At 43.5% G+C, this 21,508-nt stretch overlaps 1 protein-coding gene across 2 annotated transcripts in view; it reads right to left on the bottom strand.

Annotated features, from left to right (window-relative positions):
• Window positions 1-299: 299 nt before the first annotated feature.
• Window positions 300-21,508, bottom strand: part of LOC142099808 (netrin-4-like) — a 31,232-nt gene continuing 10,023 nt past the window's right edge. Inside the window, exons 3-10 of one of the 2 annotated variants that reach the window (XM_075183690.1) lie at window positions 21,282-21,508; window positions 13,314-13,440; window positions 11,389-11,577; window positions 6,819-7,032; window positions 6,390-6,526; window positions 6,055-6,123; window positions 5,052-5,222; window positions 300-1,811 (exon numbers count right to left, since the gene is read on the bottom strand). The exon at window positions 21,282-21,508 is cut by the window's right edge and continues 40 nt beyond it. In XM_075183690.1, coding sequence (XP_075039791.1) covers window positions 1,675-1,811; window positions 5,052-5,222; window positions 6,055-6,123; window positions 6,390-6,526; window positions 6,819-7,032; window positions 11,389-11,577; window positions 13,314-13,440; window positions 21,282-21,508 — 1,271 coding nt within the window. In that variant the 3' untranslated portion in view covers window positions 300-1,674. The remainder of the gene's footprint in view (window positions 1,812-5,051; window positions 5,223-6,054; window positions 6,124-6,389; window positions 6,527-6,818; window positions 7,033-11,388; window positions 11,578-13,313; window positions 13,441-21,281) is intronic. The other variant, XM_075183691.1, reaches the window with a different exon arrangement.

Here is a 21,508-nt window from a genome sequence, read left to right as displayed (position 1 = left end):
CCTCCGCTTTGTGTAGACCAGGCCTGGTCAACCTGTGGGTCTCCAGGTGTTGTGAAACTACAAGTCCCAGCATGCTTTGGCAGTAGATTTCCATTCAATAGCTGTCAGAGCCTGCTGGGGCTAGATAGCCAGAGGTTGACCAGGCCGGGTGTAAGAGAACTGACTACTGCATACCTTACGGACGTCCAACCCTTAATGAGACTCCGTATGTACCACCATCTTCTGATTGAGATTCTCAAAATGATCTAATATAACTAAAGTAAATTTTCTGTTGTTAGTAACTAGAACAGAATCACAGACATGTTTAAATAATTTTAATTTAGATTTAGGTACAAAAAAAGGGGTTTCTAGAATGCCCTGGAGATGTCATCATTGAACGGGCTAAGAAAACGGAAGCTGTTGAGAAGTGTAATATTTACAGAAAGAAAAATCCAGGATCAGCAGCTTAGATGCAGAAGGGTTTCCTAAACAGTCTATTCTAGAAAAAAAACAAAAACAGGTGCAGATTAAACAGAAGTCCCCCTGTCTGTAACACAGAGTGGCTGTCGTAAGACCCTGCAGCAGACACATGGTTAAATCTTTTCCCAGTCCTAAAATTGGAAATAATCAGTCCATTAAAGTGCACCGGTCAACAACACACAGTGGAGGTAGCCATTGGCAGCATTGCTCATCAGAATGCAGCCTATCAGGGCCCAGTGATGTCACTGGGTCCTAGTGACGGGATAGGCTGCACTCTCAGTGATGTCACTGGTTCCTAGTGAAGGGATAGGCTGCATTCTCAGTGATGTCACTGGCTCCTAGTGAAGGGATAGGCTGCATTCTTAGTGATGTCACTGGCTCCTAGAAAAGGGAAAGGCTGCACTCTCAGTGATGTCACTGGCTCCTAGTGAATGGATAGGCTACACTCTCAGTGAGGTCACTGGTTCCTAGTGACTGGATAGGCTGCACTCAGTGATGTCACTGGTTCCTAGTGACTGGATAGGCTGCACTCTCAGTGATGTCACTGGTTCCTAGTGATTGGATAGGCTGCATATTTCTGAGTACTGGTTCAGTCCACAAAAAAATGGCTGCCTCCTCTGTGTGTAGGTAACAAGTTATCTTTAAAGTTATGATGTTACCCATTAAAAAAAAAATTGGCATTTTACTGTACTTGAAATCTCCCCACTAAGTGGTGGACAATACTTTGGTTGCACGTCTGTTGTTTTGCAGTTATGATTATGTAGCGAGAAGCCAAATGTAGCATAATTGAAATGTGTTAATTTGTAAAGTCTCTATATAATGTAATATAACCTCAATGATTGTCACGTCCGGTGTCTTCTTTCCATGCTGTAAAACGTCACTGCTCGTTCTAACTTGTATGTATAGGTCTGGCTCTGACTGACAAAATATATATATGAATAGATTTCCATCCAGGCCAAGTTCTGAAAGCAGCGGCCATTGCTTGCTACAGGAACAAACAGGCAATTTGCCTCCATGCAGTCTCCGATACAGTATAGAAGCCAGGAATACATTGAGAAGCCGTAGAGACAAATGGTGCGTGCTGATTGGCTTGGCATGAGAGTTCCTTCTGGTTGGCATAAGGCCTATGCTACTACCAGAGGTGTGTATATAAGAAATAATCTGTTTATAAGGCAGTGGCAGGGTAGTAGTCTGATCACTTCTAGCGTCAAAGCTCTATTTACAGCCTGACCGGATAAAATCGGCGGCCTGCTTTGCCCAAACTGCTTTCCAGGGCTTGACCAGACTGTTCATGTTGACCAGCAACTTGTTGCTCCTCGTGTCCTCCGGTCCCGCTATCAGATAGTCTATACCTGAAAGAGAAGAGGAATTAATTTGGACAAGAACCACCTGTTCTACTGCACAGCAAAAGCTTACGGTAACATTTATAAATAGGATTGCGCTCATTTTCTAAAATGTACTGGGGAAAATAACAGTTTCTGACTGGTTCGTGTGTGGGTTATAGCAACATTTTATTGTTTCAATTGGTTTGTCGCCCCACTGCTGTTTTCTGGCGTCCCAGACATATAACACCGCATGTGAATAAGCCTTTCAATGGTGCTCAACCTCAAGGTCTCCATCGGATTGGCGGTATGAGCAAAGCTGCTCATTCCACATTCCAAATGGCTCTCAATGCAAGCACAGAACGGGAATGATTGATACTGGCGCCTGCCAGTCACGTGGTATCGTAAAACATGGGTCAGAGGAAAACCCCTGAAAATTCTGCAAGAACGGTCTGCGGTAACACAACAGACACTTGCAGAGTGCTGGTATCGGCACTGTTTCCAGAGCAGTGTGTTTGCGTCACCTTCCATATAAGGCCTCGTTCATGATGCGCCAAACAGACGAGACAAAATATTCTTGGATGACGTTGCATGCCTGGATTCCTGGCAGAGGGCATTGGTCTGCAGCGCAAGATGGCAGTGTTTGCGGAGGAGAAGAATTCTGCTCTGTCTGATACCAGGCGAGATTAGGTCCCCCTAGTACTGATCACTGCAAAATCAAGGTTTGCTTCTGTGAGATGATTAAATTATAATTTGGGGGTGCAGTGTTAGGGGCTTTCCTTGCTGTAAATGTGGGCAAACAATTTCCACTCCAGAAAGGACTGCAATGCATTTTGCCCAGAGAAGTGCATTCTGAGACATACTTTGCTCAAAATCCTTTTCTCCAGCTAAAAACTCAAACGTGTAACAGGTAATAGCAGACAACAGTCCTGATGTCTCTGGACTCATCATTAGTGAGGGTAAACTGTGCGGTATTTAAGAAAAAACTGAATGTTTCCTAAAAGAGGTGATTCTAAAGTGTTAGGTTGAAGTTTGGTGTGAAGTTACATTAGGGTACAGTGCGCCGCCCTATTCCTAGATGCACTTGTAGCTTGAGAAAATGTTTTTCCAAAGGACGTTAACCAGACAAGTGCTTTGGTACGCTGCTACGAGTGAGCAAATTCTCCCAGGAGCTGTAAAAGCCAATGAAAAAGAGCCCGGCTATAGGTAACATCACATTAGATACACATTACACAAATCATTAGCTGTTTCTCTCCCACATACGTGGGTTTAGTAAGGCAAAATTAAAAGGCGACAGAATGAGATCTTGAACTTAAGGCGACATAATCAGAAATAGGAATATAATGACCAGCACTTGGACGGGGATAGGACTGCCGGATGATCTTACATAACAGTCTGATTCTTTCAGCTCCACTTGTAGAACAAGACTTTTGGACAAGAGACCGAAGCAACTGATCTTGTGCCCCAACCAGCCCAGACAGGAGGGAACAGAAAGGGCACTGTGTCTGTCAGCAATTCCCGGGGAAGTATATAAAACTGGCATTCTTTGCAAGGTTCCCAAGTCCTGACCCTTTGCGTACCGGATGAGACTGTGGCATGCTGCGTGGCACGACCCCGCACCCACGAACCAGAGTCTTGCTGCAACATCCTTCGCAGTGGAAATATTTGGGAGGCCTGTTCTGCACTGAAATCGCACTATGTTGTATTATAATAGAGATACAATGAGCTGATAGCTACTGTGAAGCGACTGTAAGTTTGTCTAATGCCATTTATGAAGTAAAATTCCAGTCTTCCCTGGTTTCTGCAAAAAAAATGGTTCCGCTCACGTTGTTAGGACCGATGCCACTGAATGGAAGTTGTCTTACAGTCATTTAGTACCACTCTGGTAGTGCATAACAGGCCAGGTAAGGATGGTTTTTTTAAGTACCTAGGTGTGGTTCACTGACGGTTTTACACTATTGTGGCTTATATTTGAGTTTGCAGATATTCATCTTACCTAAATATCAGGAGGGGATATCCGCTATCCAGGATTACCCTGATTACCAGTTTCTACTCGTGGTGCCATCAGAGGGATTTCATCATATATCTATTGGCTCTTATACTCTGAATATCTGGTACGGGAACTATATATATGTTTGGAGGAATATCACTGTGTATCACTTATAATTGCACTATGTGTGGCGCCCCCTGTCTCTTATTTTTCTATTAGGTATCACACCTGCAGACAGGTGCTAAACGACTGGGGAGCCGCCTGCTGTATTTAGGTATTAATTTAATTATTCTCTCACATTTTACATTTGCATTTTCTAAGCGCTCTATAGCTTAGAATTATTGGGTGTATATATATATATATAATTTTTTTTTTTTTTGCTACTTCCACTATATAAGTCAGGATCCAATTTATGTCGCAAATCAGCTTTGCAACCCATTAACAGGGTTGCCTACTATTATTTAATGCTGGTATTGCTCAGCTCAATCGCATAGGCAAACTGAGGGGAGTTTCCTAGTGCCTGGAAACCCCCATTCAAGCCTGGGGGACTGTATAATTGAGGTGGCTGGACCCTGCCCCTGCTTCACGCAGCTCTGCTAGAAAAGGGAGAGCTGTGTGCACCTAACAGTAGTCCACGCAGCATTGCCCATGTATATTATGGGGATAGCAAGAGTTGGAGAGCAGCCAAGCACTGTCTAAAATTATAGCCACGCCCCCATGCATACTGGTCACGCCCACTGGCGGCGTGGTGTGGAAACCCCCCCTCTACAAATCCTGCGTTTGCCCCTGAATCATGTGCGCTCCTCTATCCTGGCTGCTTGTATAGTGCAGACGGTTTCCTCCCCTTCTTTCGGTCACACTCTGCAGTCACCAAGGTGTATACAAGTAACATTGGGGGGCACCGAAGGTGGAGGTCTAAAGAACCGGTTGCCCAAAACAGGAATTTGGGACTTTACACAAAATAGTAATAAACTAAGATCAGCATATTAGTAGATGTTGGCATCATCCTGTATAGTTTGTTTGTGGGTTTTAATGCATAGATGAAGCACAGCTTTATTATATATAGTCAGTGGTGTGATGCCAGCCCAGGTAAGTTCCACAAGGACTCTCCTCAATGGTCATAAAAAAAAGTAGATCAGATTTAAGTAACCTGTCGGCACTCCAGGAAGTTTGTACCTACAGCCTCGAACACAATATACGGTGAAACCACCGGTTCCCTAAGACTGATATAAGATATATCATATACGGTCCATCATGTGAATATGCCATATGGAACATACCAGGGTTTAGGATAGGACAGGTGCAGCCACGGTTGGTCCACGATTCCGGATAGATGCTCCTATTGTTTCGTCCGATTTTCACTTTTCCTGATTTTAGGACCTTCCTTACTTTCACCACCACCTCTGCGTGCGTCCCCTTATCATGGGCAGACAAGATCCTGGCTTTTATTACTAGAGGACACATGAGATACAATCAGCTACAGGTTACGGCATTCACAGAGACCAATGTGACCAGTGACAATGTAACAATGTTGCTATTCCCATGAATTTAAAGATTAAACCTGAAATACAAGCAACATTATGTTATAATCACCTTTATAAAAGAATATATTTATTTTCTCTAATTCTCCCTCTCATTCTCTCCCTCTTTCCTTCTTTCTCTGTATTTCTCTCTCTCCTCTCTCCCCCTCTCTCTCCTTCTCTTTCTCTCTTTCTCTCTCCTCTCTCTCTCCCTCTACCTCTCTCTCTTGTTCTCTCCCTCTCTCTCCTTCTCTTTCTCTGTATTTCTCTCTCCCTCTCTCTCGTTCTCTCTCCTTCTCTTTCTCTCGTTCTCTCTCCTTTTTCTCTCCTCTCTCTCGTTCTCTCCCTCTCTCTCGTTCTCTTTCTCTCGTTCTCTCTCCTTTTTCTCTCCTCTCCTCTTTCTCTCTCGTTCTCTCCTCTTTCTCTCTCCTCTCTCCTTCTCTTTCTCTCTCCTCTCTCTCTCGTTCTCTCCCTCTCTCTCTTCCTCTCTCTCTCCCTCTACCTCCTCTGTATTTCTCTCTCCCTCTCTATCTCGTTCTCTCTCCTTCTCTCTTCTTCTCTTTCTCTCTCCTTCTCTCTTCTTCTCTTTCTCTCTCCTTCTTTCATTGTATTTCTCTCTCTCCTTCTCACTCACATTGAGTGTTGCGAAAGCAAATATGGCATTAAAAAATTCAGTTAGAAATATTCAGAATTTAGTCAATGGAAAACCATTTTACCATCGCTATGATTCGGTATTCCCAGTAACATCACTTTCCCCACTTACCGTACGCATATTTCATGTGGCAGAAATCGGTAATGCTCCCCAACATCCGCTCTTTACACACACACTTCTCTGGTGGGCAGAGGTGCCGCGTACATGTAAATAATAAGTGAAACAATGCCGTTATAAATATGGTCAACAGGCTCCACGCGTTTCATTGTGCACTGTGCTATACAAATGCAGTTATGCACAAATTCTGATTTATTGTCATGTAACTTAGATTTACATATAAATAGACTTGCAGGCACAGTGATAGACAGCTCTGTCTGTCAAAGCATGCTGGAACTTGTAGTAAAGGGACACAGTTGGCGCACATCATCACCGGTCACCATAGTTACCTGGATGTCTCAGAGCTGAAAAACCCTGTTCACTGGTCCACTTCCATTCATCTTCACTCTCATTGGCTGGTGTATCTATGATGTCAGGGATCCTTCCACCAATAGGAATATTCAGATAGTGCTTGTTGTCATGGCTACTAAGGGGGGATAAAGCATTCATGATAAAGCGATTCATTTACATACTGAGTTGTGATTGGTGGGTAGCTACATAATCTGTGTTTGAGATTAGTAACAATGTAACAACTCTCATACATAAGAAATAGATTATTATAATGACATTTAGGTCACCTCAGAGTTCCATATCCAATGAAAAAGCACTCGGCCTACGTCACTTCAGATGGTCACAAATCTACTGATGGCTTCTTAATTTTAGGTTATTACTGGTGTAAATAGTTTTTTACAGGTATTCATTAGCTAGGCCTGTGTTACCTGTTTCCACACTCTCCTGTGTCCGGGTCACAATCTCTGGCACAGTCACACGACCGGCAGCCACTGTCCCCAAACCCCCAGTACCCCATCAGGCAGCGGTCACAGAACGGGCCGGCCACACCCGGCTTGCAGTAACAGAACCCCGTCCTGGGGTGGCATTTCCAGCTGTGGTTCAATGTTTCATTCACGGAGCCAATCGCATGGCAGGAGCATTCTGTGCAGAGAATATCGTACATAATACGGTTAGTAACACAGGGAGTAACAATGTAACCTATCGCATGAACGGAATGGAATAAAGGCATTAAACAACGGTACATATAGCAATGTCAGGAAGTAGTCTTGTCTCAGTGACTTAGTCCTGGTAATTATCATGGTACATATTAAGAAGGATGGTAGAAATAAACCTACTGCTAACTAGGAATTCACTGTTTTGGGTGTATCATCATCATCACCATTTATTTATATAGCGCCACTAATTCCGCAGCGCTGTACAGAGAACTCACTCACATCAGTCCCTGCCCCAATGGAGCTTACAGTCTAAATTCCTTAACACACACAGACAGAGAGAGAGAGACAGACAGACATAGAGAGACAAAGACAGAGAGACATAGAGAGACACACGTCAATTTGTTAGCAGCCAACTAACCTACCAGTATGTTTTTGGAGTGTGGGAGGAAACCAGAGCACCCAGAGGAAACCCACGCAAACACGGGAGAACATACAAACTCCTCACAGATAAGGCCATGGTCGGGAATTTAACTCATGACCCCAGTGCTGTGAGGCAGAAATGCTAACCACTAAGCCATTGTCGTGTATAATACATAACTCTAAATAGGGTTATGTCAAAGTCTTGCAGTGATGGGCAAACTGATACACTTCAGGGTCTGCTTGGTGTGGCCCTTTAATCTTCTAAAAGGGCCACACATAACCCTCAATCTCAGTAAGAATTTAAAACAATATTTTGAATCAAAGAAGGAGACATCTATCTGTAATAACATGTAATCATTTTAGACAAGTATTATAAGCTATAACAAACAAATCAGATAATACAGCAGGAAGGAGCCGGGGGCCACAGTGGATGGCTCGGAGGGCCGTCTCTGGCCCATCACTGGTATATGATGATACACATCAGAACTTTGCAATACCACAATACAGCCACAGTAGAATTCCATAAATCAGACTGGTGAGCAACTACAAGCCATGCTGGGACTTGTAGTTCTACAGTTGTGAGCGCCACAACTGAATCAAAGGATATTTTTTGATCGACACATCTACTTAACTTTATCTGACGGCAGCGTATTTACATAACCTACGGCAGGCACTCGCTTGGCTGAGCGATTATAATCTGGAGCGTGTGCGTGACGTTGGCACCGTGCTAACTCTTCCCTGGCATGCGGCAGGTTAAACACATTTTCTAAAGAAGGTTCGTCCTCACCCACTCACAGCTGTGCTCCGCGTACACAGGCACGCTGGATTACTGGGCAAAAAAAAAAGCCAAGATATAATTGAATGAGCACTGTTAATGCCCCAGATGTATCACACAAGGAGACAGAGGCTTAGGGGAACAAAGGGCTGGCACGACGGCCCCGTGAGGAGTAATGCCAGGCTCAGAGCGAAAATCCCAGTTCCAGATGAATCATATCACACCATATCAAAACCCAGGAATCCGGCATTGTGATGCAGCTGAGGGGCAGGTGTGTGGCGGGCGGGCGTTCGGCTTTTCATTCTCCATCTCCTTTGTGTCTAGATGGCACACAAAGTGGCCGCATCATTGCATTTTTGTGAACTCGATTCCTGGCACAAGGGCCTGGTAAATTGCTCACCAATGCGTCACGGAGCGCTCTCTCTATAGAACAGCTCGCATCTTAATACAGAATAATGCTTCCATTCACATGTGGAATGATGATGGGATCTAAATAAATATTTTCATTCTCTGGGTTTTTTTTTTTTATTTATTTGCAGAGACCTTCCATTCTCCAGGTTGCTTTCCGCTGGGATTGTAGCAATTAAAAGAAGAAAAAAAAAGATGGCCCAGTGGTAGAGCGCTATGGACTATGTTGGTGCTATATTAATAATAATAATAATAATAATAATGGCTTCTGACAATTTAACTGTAAGGGAACTGTAAAAGTTTGAAATGACTAATACTTATGAGATGAAGGCTTCTCAGTTATAGCTTTATCGCGTTAGTATAACTGCAACAAGTGACCGAGATGACCTCTAAACAGACCGTAATGGATTGCGCAGCTGAAACTTATTTTAAATACCTAAAGTGGAGCTTAAAAAACCCTACAAGCATCTGAGACAACCATCTGCTGGATGAACCAATATTCAGTCCGTCAGTTCATCGGGAACTAGTTCAAAGTAAATTGTTGGCTACGCTGTAAGGTGAAATAAGCATATATCATATTATTATTATCACTCTCCTGTATTTATGGAGCGCCACATGAAGTCCGCAGCGCCATACAGAGGGCATATATCTAGATCAACCGATGCAGACTAATATTACACACTTGGAACGGCAGGTAGTCTGGTATATAAGTCCCCTGGGAGCAGTTAACATGTTTTTTTATGTTTGTGGTGTATAGTTCTAAAGTAATGATTCGCCTGTCATTCCCCAACAGTATCTATGATAGTCCAGCCCAACTTTGACAAGACAATATAACATTTGTCTGTAGCACTTAGCAACATAAGTGAGTCTCAAAGCTAATCTAGTCCCACCCACATCACCACTGGCTCCACCTACTTATTAATTAATAGATTCATCCGTTAAATATTTATAAAACTCCACCCTTTGCATCTGTTGCTGTAGGAAATATGGTTACCTGTTCTTCTAGAGTGTTGTCCTGTTCTTTAATTATTTTTTGTAATTGTTTATTTTAAACCTTTTCCAATAACATTGCAACAATACATGATAACACATAATATTAAAATGACACACAGAGGAAATATAAATAACTGTTTGGTTTTCTTGATAATAGCAAAGGAGATCAGGCCCCCATTCCAAAAGGGCACCATAGCTTCTATCCAATGATCGCAGTATCTTGATTCAGAAATTAGGAAGGAGTTCTACATGGCCCTCCGACTGGAAGGAGGTATCACGGGGGTCACGAGAAAACACTAGTGGTGCGTACTTAGGATCCAAGCTCACTGTATAATCTGTTGGTCTACACCAGGATTCTGATCAACTGAGGAACTAATGATCTCGATCAGTTGCTGCAGAAATGGTGATTTATAAGGAAGGGATTGTGAGATTTCTGATGGGAACTTTTAGATAACCGCTGGCCAATCAGATCCATGCAGACAAACGTCACTGGTGACTTTAAACAATCAGAAATCCCACAATCCTCCTAAAGAAGCATATTTTTTTGCAATATTGCAGATACTGATATCAGTCATCACTGAGATTATCCGGATTTCCAATGTAGCAGTTTATTGTTAATTCAGCTTATTGTTACTGGAAAATATTTGATATCACATGTCATTCTATAAAGAATTAGTTCACATTAATTTTACTGATCCTCTATTTATGCATCAAGAGGCTTCTGTTCAACCCATTCCTGACTGTGGACAAGTGTCGCAGCAATCGTCATACATCATCCATTTAAAAAGCCAAAGGAGTTCATGGTTATCCCAATTCTTTATCTTAATCTAATATTTTAAATTTCAGTCTAATGGGGACTTCCACCTCCAGATAACATTAATTTACTGGCTTGTAGAAGCCCACCTGCACCTTTAACGAAACACTTCATCATCATCACCATTTATTTATATAGCGCCACTTATTCCGCAGCGCTGTACAGAGAACTCACTGGAGCTTACAGTCTAAGTTCCCTAATATACACACACACAGACTAGGGTCAATTTTGATAGCAGCCAATTAACGTACTAGTATGTTTTTGGAGTGTGGGAGGAAACCGGAGCACCCAGAGGAAACCCACGCAAACACGGGGAGAACATACAAACTCCTCACAGATAAGGCCATGGTTGGGAATTGAACTCAAGACCCCAGCGCTGTGAGGCAGAAGCGCTAACCACTTAGCCACCATGCTGCCAACAACTCTCTTTCTCTTGCCTCTTACCCTCAGTGTTTTACATCCATACATTTATATCATCAGGGCAGTTGTTTATTTGTATTGACCTGGGATATACATCATTCCTTCTGTGCATTCTGCACTGGATATTATTGTATCCACGGAGCACTTTGTGAGACTAATAAATTAATGTAAAGACGTGTCTAGCCAGATAAAGCAACGTAATTACAGATTGTGCTTTTCACATAATTGTGACAACATTTTAAAAATTACATTAGTGTAAGAAACAGATCCATTGCTCTTGGATTCTATGTGGTATACGGCTGTAATCCAAGTGCAACGATAAATGATGCTGTTTTGGGTAATCTAGGTGAATTAAAAGCCACATACCTGGCACATCCTTACCTCCATTATATAATCTAATTCCTACATGCCTGTTGCAGGTGGTTACTTTATATTCTGCAGAGAGCAGTGACAGGTAAATGACGGGCAGGCTGGTTCCCCTCTGAGAAAGGTTAGTTAGCTGCCGCACCTACCTTTACAGGCCGTAGGGGAACTCATGGCTTCTGTATGGTCCCGATAGTAACCGGCTTTGCACCTCTGGCAGCGGTACCCCTCCGTATTGTGCCGGCAGCGCTCACACACCCCACCACTGGTCTTCCCGGAGGACAGCCAGACGTCGTGGTCGAAGCGACAGCTGAGAGCGTGATTGTGGCAGCGGCAGCCTAGATGGGGTGACAGACAGAGGCGGCTTATTTCCGCAGTGCAGAAAAATTCAATCTGGTCCTATCAGAGTGAAAGCAAATCTGGCCTTGGAGAGGGCCGTCCTGGGTCTGCTAACGAGACTGAACCAGTTAGTCATGGTTTAATACGCAGGTCTGCAGTGGTTATGTATTAGGCAACGGACACACCGACATTCACAATGAAGGAAACACATATTTACATCTCCTTTAAAACTACTGCTGGGGTTTCGGGTCTAATGTAAAAGTACATTTGCACCTTTGACCCCCTGACCTGCTAAATTACCCGCTGGGTTTGTCATATGGATAACCTGCCATTATAACTTACATTTCCAAATAAATTTACCTGGACTAGTTTGAAAAACTAAGTTGTTGGGGTTTTTTTATACTTCAGTTACTTAAATTTAATAAGGCACTTTTTCTAAAGGGAAAACAGGAGACTAGTTGTATTTTGTATCATCATCATCATTTATATAGCACCAGCAAATTTCATAGCGCTTTACAATTGGGAACAAACATTAATAAAACAATACTGGGTAATACATACAGACAGAGAGGTAAGAGAACCCTGCTTGCAAGCTTACAATCGATGGGACAATGGGAGTTTGATACATGAGGGTAAGTGCTACATCATATTGCATATTGGTCCAGCTAGAATGCAAAGGTAGAAAGTGCTTAGTGGGCTCTATGATCAGTCACACAACAATGTTGGTCAGGGGGTCACTGTCTTGTGTTAGCTGTGTAGAGGGTAGTAATAGGTAACCTAGGGAGATTAAGATGGTGGTTGAGGAATATTATAAGCTTGTCTGAAGAGGTGGGTTGTCAGAGAACGCTTGAAGGTTTGAAAACCAGAAGAAATTCTTACTGTGCGAGGGAGGGAATTCCATAAAGTGGGTGCAGCCCGACAAAAGTCCTGTAACCGGGAATGGGAGGAAGTGATGAGAGTGGGAGAGAGACGTAGATCTTGTGCAGAACGGAGGTGTCGAGTTGGGAGATATTTTGAGACAAGTGTGGAGATGTATGTCAGTGCAGATGTCCTTGTATGTTAGTAGAAGCATTTTATATTGGATTCGTTGAAATACAGGCAACCAATGTAGAGACTGAGAGAGTGGCTCAGCAGAGGAAGAACGATTTGCAAGGAAAATCAATCTAGCCGCTGGGTGCAAAATAGATTGTAGGGGTGAGAGGAGTCTGATTTTGGGGAGACCAGTAAGGAGGGAATTGCAAAAGTCGATGAGGGAGATGATGAGTGCATGATTTAGAGTTTTTGCTGTGTCTTGTGTGAGATATGTGCGTATTCTGGAAATGTTCTATGCAACATGATATAAATATAGAGTCGATGTGGGGGACATAGGATAGTTGTGTATGATTTGTAACGCTGACTATCCACCGCTGCGCTATCCTACAAATAGCTGATGATAACGATCAGTCCATTTTAACAAAATTTGTAGCCAAAAAATAAACTGTCCTCGTTGGACGGGATATTCTGTAACATTCTCATATTATATTTAACAACTAGAAGTCAAAATGTACAAAGGAAACTCACTGCTCAAATTTGCATACAAATTACATACTGAATATCAGGCACTAAAATATGAGGCTGAATGTTATAAATTGCTCTTTTTCTATTGTTATTTAAGCGTAATGTTTAGTTGCTCCGTCCGCTGGCGGAACAGGCACCGGGGCGTCGAACGTCTACTGTTCTGTTATTGCACACTTACGTTTGCACTCATTAGGTTCTCCGGTTTTACCATCTCCCGGCCTCCACGGGTGGTCGTTATACATTGGGGCGCACTTTTCACAGTGATCTCCTGCTGTGTTATGCTGACACACACAATTACCATGGACCTATACAAAGAGGGAACAATCATACAGGTGGTAACAATGTAACAATGTATCACCTTACTAACATGAGGCAGTCTGCAGCCATAATGATCTGCAGCCAGTCTATACCCATTGAGAATTGCATACAGTTTACACCTGTGCCGTGTGGAGTCATTAAGAAGTCTATAGCTATTAAGAATTGCATCCAGTCTCCAGTCATTGTAAACTACAGCCAGCCGACAGCTATTGAGACTTGCATCCAAGACTGGCAAGGCCTCTGGCTGGCAGGGCATTCTGGGACTTGTAGTTTCACAATAGCTAAAGTGCCAAACTCTTATTGAAAGGGAGAAAATACATTCTGGTTATAGGTGATTATATATATATATATATATATATATATATATATATATATATATATTTATATTATTTTTTTTGTTAACTCAACAAGTTTCAGAAGATTTGTTATAGATTTAATGCATTATACTGAGTAGATTGAGGAAGCTATGGAGAGTTATATAGCGGAAGGAGCAGGGTCCCCCAGCAGCACAGAGTATATCAGGAGATGAGTGATGTGTTAGTGAGGACAGGGCTGCATGTGACAGGGGCAGTGACATGATGTGAGGAGGGGAATGGAGGCAGCAGGAAGCCACAGACAGAGTTATATAGTGGAAGGAGCAGGCTCCCCAGCAGCACAGAGTATATCAGGAGATGAGTGATGTGTTAGTGAGGACAGGGCTGCATGTGACAGGGGCAGTGACATGATGTGAGGAGGGGAATGGAGGCAGCAGGAAGCCACAGACAGAGTTATATAGCGGAAGGAGCAGGGTCCCCCAGCAGCACAGAGTATATCAGGAGACGAGTGATGTGTAAGTGAGGACAGGGCTGCACGTGACACGGGCAGTGACATGATGTGAGGAGGGGAATGGAGGCAGCAGGAAGCCACAGACTGAGAGTTATATAGTGGAAGGAGCAGGGTCCTCCAGCAGCACAGAGTATATCAGGAGATGAGTGATGTGTTAGTGAGGACAGGGCTGCATGTGACAGGGGCAGTGACATGATGTGAGGAGGGGAATGGAGGCAGCAGGAAGCCACAGACAGAGTTATATAGTGGAAGGAGCAGGCTCCCCAGCAGCACAGAGTATATCAGGAGATGAGTGATGTGTTAGTGAGGACAGGGCTGCATGTGACAGGGGCAGTGACATGATGTGAGGAGGGGAATGGAGGCAGCAGGAAGCCACAGACTGGGAGTTATATAGTGTAAGGAGCAGGGTCCCCAGCAGCACAGAGTATATCAGGAGATGAGTGATGTGTTAGTGAGGACAGGGCTGCATGTGAGGAGGGGAATGGAGGCAGCAGTTAAATGCAGCAATATAAGAAAATAATAAAGTTATATAAACATTCTTTAAACTAATCTATAGTTGTGACTACAACAGTTACTAAATAACCCACTCAACCATCTTCATATACTAGTAAAACGCTGGGTGGTTCCCAAACCCTGAATGATATAAGTCCTCGCCAGCACTGTGCCTGTATCCGATGTTTCCTGAACCCGCCTCCGGCTTCTATCGCACTGAGGCCGGGGAGCCGTTCTGAGCGTTATTCTCCATAACATAAATAATAAGACAAGATCTGGGTCATGCAACTGACTTAATCAGTTCCGACCGCTCATTGTCCCTTTGTATTATGTTCGTCTGAAGCCAGAAGACAGAAAGTTAGTGGAGCAGCGGCGCAGCGTTCGCTGGCGCCCCCCCTCTTCCCCCCCCCCCCCCCCCTCTGGGCTCAGCCAGCTTCATGTCACTGTCTGGGATGTTGTTCTCTCTGGCACAGACTCTGTGGGTTTTTCTATTTTTCTTCTCTTCATCCAGCTGCTCTTTGAATTGCCGACCCAACGGTTAAAGTTGCCCCATTGCCTGGAGGTCACTGGCACAGCCCAGATCGGATAGTTTTGAAACTCTGTTGGGGATTATCGGAGGGAAAAAGGCACAAGATGTTTGGATAAGAGATAACTTTTGAAAACGGAGGAGGTTTATAGAAGGAATGTGAATTAAATCCACTAAGAAATCGCTGTGTGCGCAAACAAGATTCACCTCAGGTGACCCGAGCCCTGGTACAGACACCACCCAGCACCCACCACAGACCCCTCAAGCGTATTCACCGGCAAACTAAACCTTAATACATTAAAACGCTTATTTTTGTACGAGTCAGATATTTGTCCATATGACAGTGATAAGTGGGTAGAATCAGAGCCGTAACTTAAAATTTTAGTGCCTGTGGCGAGAAATCAAAATGCAGTCCCCCTCGCCCTCAATTTTAACCAAATGAACGTAAAATATTTATAAACTGCAAAATTTTGTCACGGGAGGCTTCAAGCAGATCAGGGCATTCCTTGCTGAATGTGGGCTAAGTGCGTGAAGGCGTTCGCTCTGTGCCTACAAGCAAAACGAAGATTTTGTTTTGCTGATTGGGATGTTTAAACGAGCCTGAAAGGGTAAAATTAAAGTAACTAGGGGTGTAGAGGGTAGCCACACCAGCCTACCCCCTTCCCCCTCACAAAACCACCTCACTTTTACATATACTTAAAAGGTGGCTGAGATCTCTACTTTAATTTTGACGCCTTTTATCCCAACCGGAGGCTTAATATACAAGGTAAAGCACATTCTTATTCACACAGTGAAGATGTGCCATTGTCACACATGTAACGTGTCCTAGTGCCCCTGCATCCTCTATTTAATACATAAATAACATTTATCAAAAATGGAACAAGGGTGTTCACCTATGTACACGCATCAGGGGCAAACGCAGGATTTGTAGAGGGGGGTTTCCACACCATGCCACCAGTGGGCGTGACCAGCATGCATGGGGGCGTGGCTATAATTTTAGACAGTGCTTGGCTGCTCTCCAACTCTATCCCCATAATATACATGGGCAATGCTGCGTGGACTTCTGTTAGGTGCATGCAGCTCTTCTGTTTCATGCAGAGCCATGTGAAGTGGGGGCAGGGTCCAGCCACCTCAATTATACAGTGCCCCAGGCTTGGAGGAGGATTTCCAGGCACTAGGGAACCCGCCCTCGGTTTGCCTATGCGCATAGTGGACAAGTAAGGGCATCTGCTTAAGATACATTTTTGCTAATGACTATCATAGACATCTTATCAACATCAGAGCAAGAAAGAAGATAAGAATACACTTTTTAATTCAATAAAGTGATGAATCAACTCTTTTATTCAAGTAAAGTTTGTTTGAAATTACTATTTATTTATGGTGTGTTTTTTCACTTTTACTTTTTTGGAATAATGGACAGGGGTCTTACGGACCCCTGTCCATTATAGTTGGACTTTTAAAGTGGGGTAGTGGAGAGGTCCCACGCGTTTCAGCATGGTGCTGGTATCCTCTGGGAGGGGAACGTGTGATGATCTGACAGGGGGACCTCAGCCCAAATTGTCTAGCTCTATAGCTGGGAGGGGATCTGAGGAAGGTGGCATGCTATCTCATTACAATTACCGGGAACATCCCCGAAAATTCGCCTTCTATGCCCCTAAATATCATTACAATAATATTGCTCCGCAAAATTAAAGCTCAAGTCTGCACTACCCCATACACAGCGGGGCAACGGTTCGCCTACATGATGTAACTCATTCAGTAATTTAAACGTCCCTGAAATGCTGTCGCTTAAGGCAACCGTGTGGCCTAATGGTAGTGCTGAATGGTGTATACTTGCCAAGGGCATGGTCTGTCCCAGTTTACATCCAGGGGCAAACTCAGGATTTGCAGAGGGGGAATTTCCACACCACTCCGCCAGTGGACGTGACCAGCATGCATGGGGGCGTGGCTATAATTTTACCGAATGCTTGGCTGCTCTCCAACTCTCCCTATCCCCATAATGTACATGGGCAATGCTGCGTGCACTACTGTTAGGTGCACACATCTCTCTCTTTTTGAGCAGAGCTGTGTGAAGCAGGGGCAGGGTCCAGCCACTTCAATTATACAGTGCCTCAGGCTTGGAGGGGGGTTTCCAGGCACTAGGAACCCACCCCCCCCCCCCCTTGGTTTGCCTATGACATCATCGGAGCCTTGTAGGAACACAACCCTTGTCTTGCTTGCTGGTTTGACACAGAGAGGAACAAATCAATTTTCTTTGATGCAAATATCATGTGTTGGTGTTTTTGCATGTGCAAAGAAAGAGATGTAACTAAGAACTTGAGCTCACGTAGCGTACTGGCTCACAACAGAACCCCTAAGCCCAGGAGCAGTTCTTATCTGTGCTACTCTTATTGCTATGTCACTACTTCTGAAACCCCTAGGTGCGTTCTTAATGCTGAAACCAGTGCCAGCCTGGTCAAATCTCTTGACGATTTGAATGTTAATGGAGAGGAGACCTGAACACTTGGCTTCTGATTTCTGTTTGGTTGGTGGCAGCGACCAATCAGGAGAGAATGTGTCATAGTTGAACAATCTCTGACACCTTCCTCAGTTACAATTCTTGGTGACCGATTTGGAAACTGCTGGTGTCTCCATAAGCCAGGACACTACAATTTGACCCCGGACCTATGAAGGTCTCTTCTCAGTCCAGAATTGTTCAGTACAGTCCCTGTTATAGTGGCTGTAAAAATTTTTGTAGCATATAAACTTTCGAAGACTTGCACGAATATGATTAGTCGGAGTAGATTCCTATAGTTTGTTGGACACCAATAAGGGACGATTGAGTGGTTTTCAGTGCCCATAAAACGACAGCTCGGCCGGTAAGCCGCTCTACGCCAGGACCTATATTATAAAGCTGGATAACACTGTGCTACACAGGGCGGGGTGGGGACTGAACTTGGGGCCTGGGTACAGGACAGTGTGCAGCTGGGTCAGATGGCTGCTGGAGTCCTGCCAGTTGGGAGGTATGCGAGGGGTGGGGTAAGGGGGGTTAGTTGAGCCCATCCACCCCTTCACTGTAGAGGTCAGGTCGTGCCAGCATCCCCCAGGCCTCATACTCGCCCAGAGGGACACTAGGTGGGTAATGATAACACTGAGCGATCACTAAGACAATAGCATTTGCTGCCAGCTAAATAATACGTTTCATCTCTACTTATACTACGGTCATACAGCACCAATACAGCATAATTATATGTTTATAAAGTGACATTTATATTATTTACATCAAACAGCTAATTATAGATATTATAATGTGTAAATGTTTCACGAGCTTGACAGAGGACATTGGACCTTCTCTTCTGTAAAACAGGAAGCTCAGGGAACTTACTAAAGGGTATATTTACTAAACTGCGGGCTATAAAAAGTGGAGATGTTGCCTATAGCAACCAATCAGATTCTAGTTATCATTTATTTAGTACATTCTACAAAATGAAAGCTAGAATCTGATTGGTTGCTATAGGCAACATCTCCACTTTTACAAACACACAGTTGGGATATGGGGACTGTCCCCGGTTTTCTGGAACTTTACCTGGTTATAAAGATTTATCCCTAGAAGTGGTTATCCCCGACACTGTCCTGTTTTTATATTCACCAACTACACAGTACGAAGTTTGTTTACAGTACTCAGGATGACAGTTTTATCACTTCTTCTTATTATGTTGGCTAAGGATATTTTATGCAGCGTGGGCTGATTTACAATAGAATATAATTGCCGTTTGATGATCAATTATTATTATTGTCCTTTATACAATGCCAACATGTTCTGGAGTGCTGTACAATCAGAGATGATGTTAGTAATAACATTGGTGTATTTATATTTTCATTAATGGTCCTTTTTTTTTTAAAAGAACAATACAGTGGTTGTTCTAAGATGGAATTATAAGGCCTCAGTCCATTGGTGACCATTAGAGTGAATGTAATTTCCTTTTATGGAATATCTCAAAATCCTCTTACTTTGGAAACACGTGATAATATTTTCCTTTCTTTATTTTTTACAGCTTGGCTTTCTTCGTTCTGGTTATTAATCACATCTCTGCGGTCTCAGGTTCATTGATAGTTCAGTCTTTAACTCTATATTGAAAGTTTGCCAACCCTTTAGAATTATCTGTATACCTGATTTCATATGACCTAAGATCTAAACGTAGGGCCCATAAATGTGGTCATTCCAATGGCCACTTTAGTTACGATCGCCGCAAATTCATTGGGTGTCCTGAGCCCACGTTGATCAGGAACGACCAGATGTCGATCAGGATTGTAAAAGTGTCTGACCTGTTGTGTGTGCGGTCATCGTCCAATCATACTAATTGGGTAGGAAACAAATATTTGGTCTCAGCCCTGAATGGCGAGCCAGTTTGGCTACACAAGTACCCAAGTATGGGCTCCATAAAGCACAATAATAAACAGAATCTGCTAAACCAAAAAAGTATCAACGGAAAATGTATGCAAACTATCCTTATGCAGCAATGAATTTAAACAAAGTTTTCTCGTACTTGTTGCTATGTCCCACGCAAGTATTTAGGCAAGTTGGACCATTCCTCCCAAGCCAACTACTTGGGACTCGTCCATGAACAGTTTGTTGAAGGCTATGCACCAACATTTCAACTGGATTGACATAAGGGAGTTAATTTGTCCTTAGTTGCTACCCTGGGGTTCTTTGTAACCTCCCAGAGTTTATATAATACTGACCACACAGTGTATGATCCAGCCCAATCACCAAGCAACGAGATTGAAGTTTAATTTAGCCCCACATGGGACAGTATCCCGTCATTTGGGGCTCGGACCTGAACAGAGAACATATGGCAGGTCACACAGGGATCATTGATCAATATGGAGAGACGCTGGTGAAGTGTACTCAGTCGTCTTTAAAGTTTAGATGATGGAGCATGGACGGGAGAAGGTGGTATGATAACCTACCACGACACGGAACCCAGCGATGTGTTCTGAGGGTTGGGACTGACTTTACTTTCTCCCCCTAAGCTGCCCATCTATCTATAGGTGTCTCCGATTACAGTAAAGTTCCTACCAGCATTGTCTGCTCTATACAGGCAAATGTCACGTCAGAGGTAAGCTTCCTGTCCCAGCAATAGACTGCTAGGTAGGAATCTCAGTAAAACTACATTGTTGAGGTAGGTGAGAATCCACAATTTAATAAAAAATATGCACTAGAACCTCATTTTTATTCCAGATATTATATTGCAGAGTGATGCCTTAGAGTTTAACATTCATATATTACCTATTGTGCTTAGTATATTCTTAGGGGGGAATTCAATGTGAAATTTCTTTACTCCCTTTGTGGACAGCGGCAGCAATTTTGCAAATTTGCGCCAAGTAAAATTGCGACTCGTGTACAATTCGTTGCACTGTGCGTGCGCACAACTTGCGTCCGTAGTTAGTGTTAATTTGTATATATCTTGCACTTGTGGCCCCTTGTATAGGAGAGTTGGATCAGGGGCGATCTTGTGTATATTCAGTACAGTACGGGCATGGAAACAGAAGTCAACACCAAGCCCCTTAGCGATGCGTTCGATTTTGACTTGGATGTATCACTGAGTTATCTCTATGTATCTCTGCACATTCCATAGGCCTGGTGCAAGGCTGCGAGATGAGAATGGTGAGGGACGCATTTTAGCTGCGGTCATATCTATACAATATAATTAAATATGCCTTAAGATATGTGCGAAATTTAGGGTCATGTATTTGCCAAACAGATGCAATTAATTGTAATTATTATTCCATGTTGTTCTCTAGAAAAACAGCTACAATATAATATGCCCCTAACTGCTTTTAAAATTGTGGAGGGAGTACATTAACTAATACATTAAACCTCTCATTTTGACAAGAAAACCAATTAAGGTTACTATAAGGGTGAACACTGCTCCCCATTTAAACCCTTCACCTCCAATATGCCTGTTCTGATAGAACATTAATTACTATATTCCGTTCACTCACAGCGGTGTCTGGTCCATGCGTATTCCCAGCCTGCTCACACTCCTCCGCGTGTCCGTTGCAGAAACAGCTTCCTCGTACGATCAGATCGTAAATGGCGTAATGAGCGAATCTTTGGGGCTTCTCTTGTGATCCGGCCACCGTCTGGCATGGGCAGTCCTGTCTCTTCAGGAGACGAAGTCTCAGGTTGGTCACTTTCAGCAGATCTTGTGCCTGAAGACTGTAGGGAT

The sequence above is a fragment of the Mixophyes fleayi genome, chromosome 8 (genome assembly GCF_038048845.1).
Source record: "Mixophyes fleayi isolate aMixFle1 chromosome 8, aMixFle1.hap1, whole genome shotgun sequence".
NCBI lineage: Eukaryota > Metazoa > Chordata > Amphibia > Anura > Limnodynastidae > Mixophyes > Mixophyes fleayi.
Note: the sequence above shows the minus strand (reverse complement) of the source record. Positions and strands in the feature narration are given on the sequence as shown.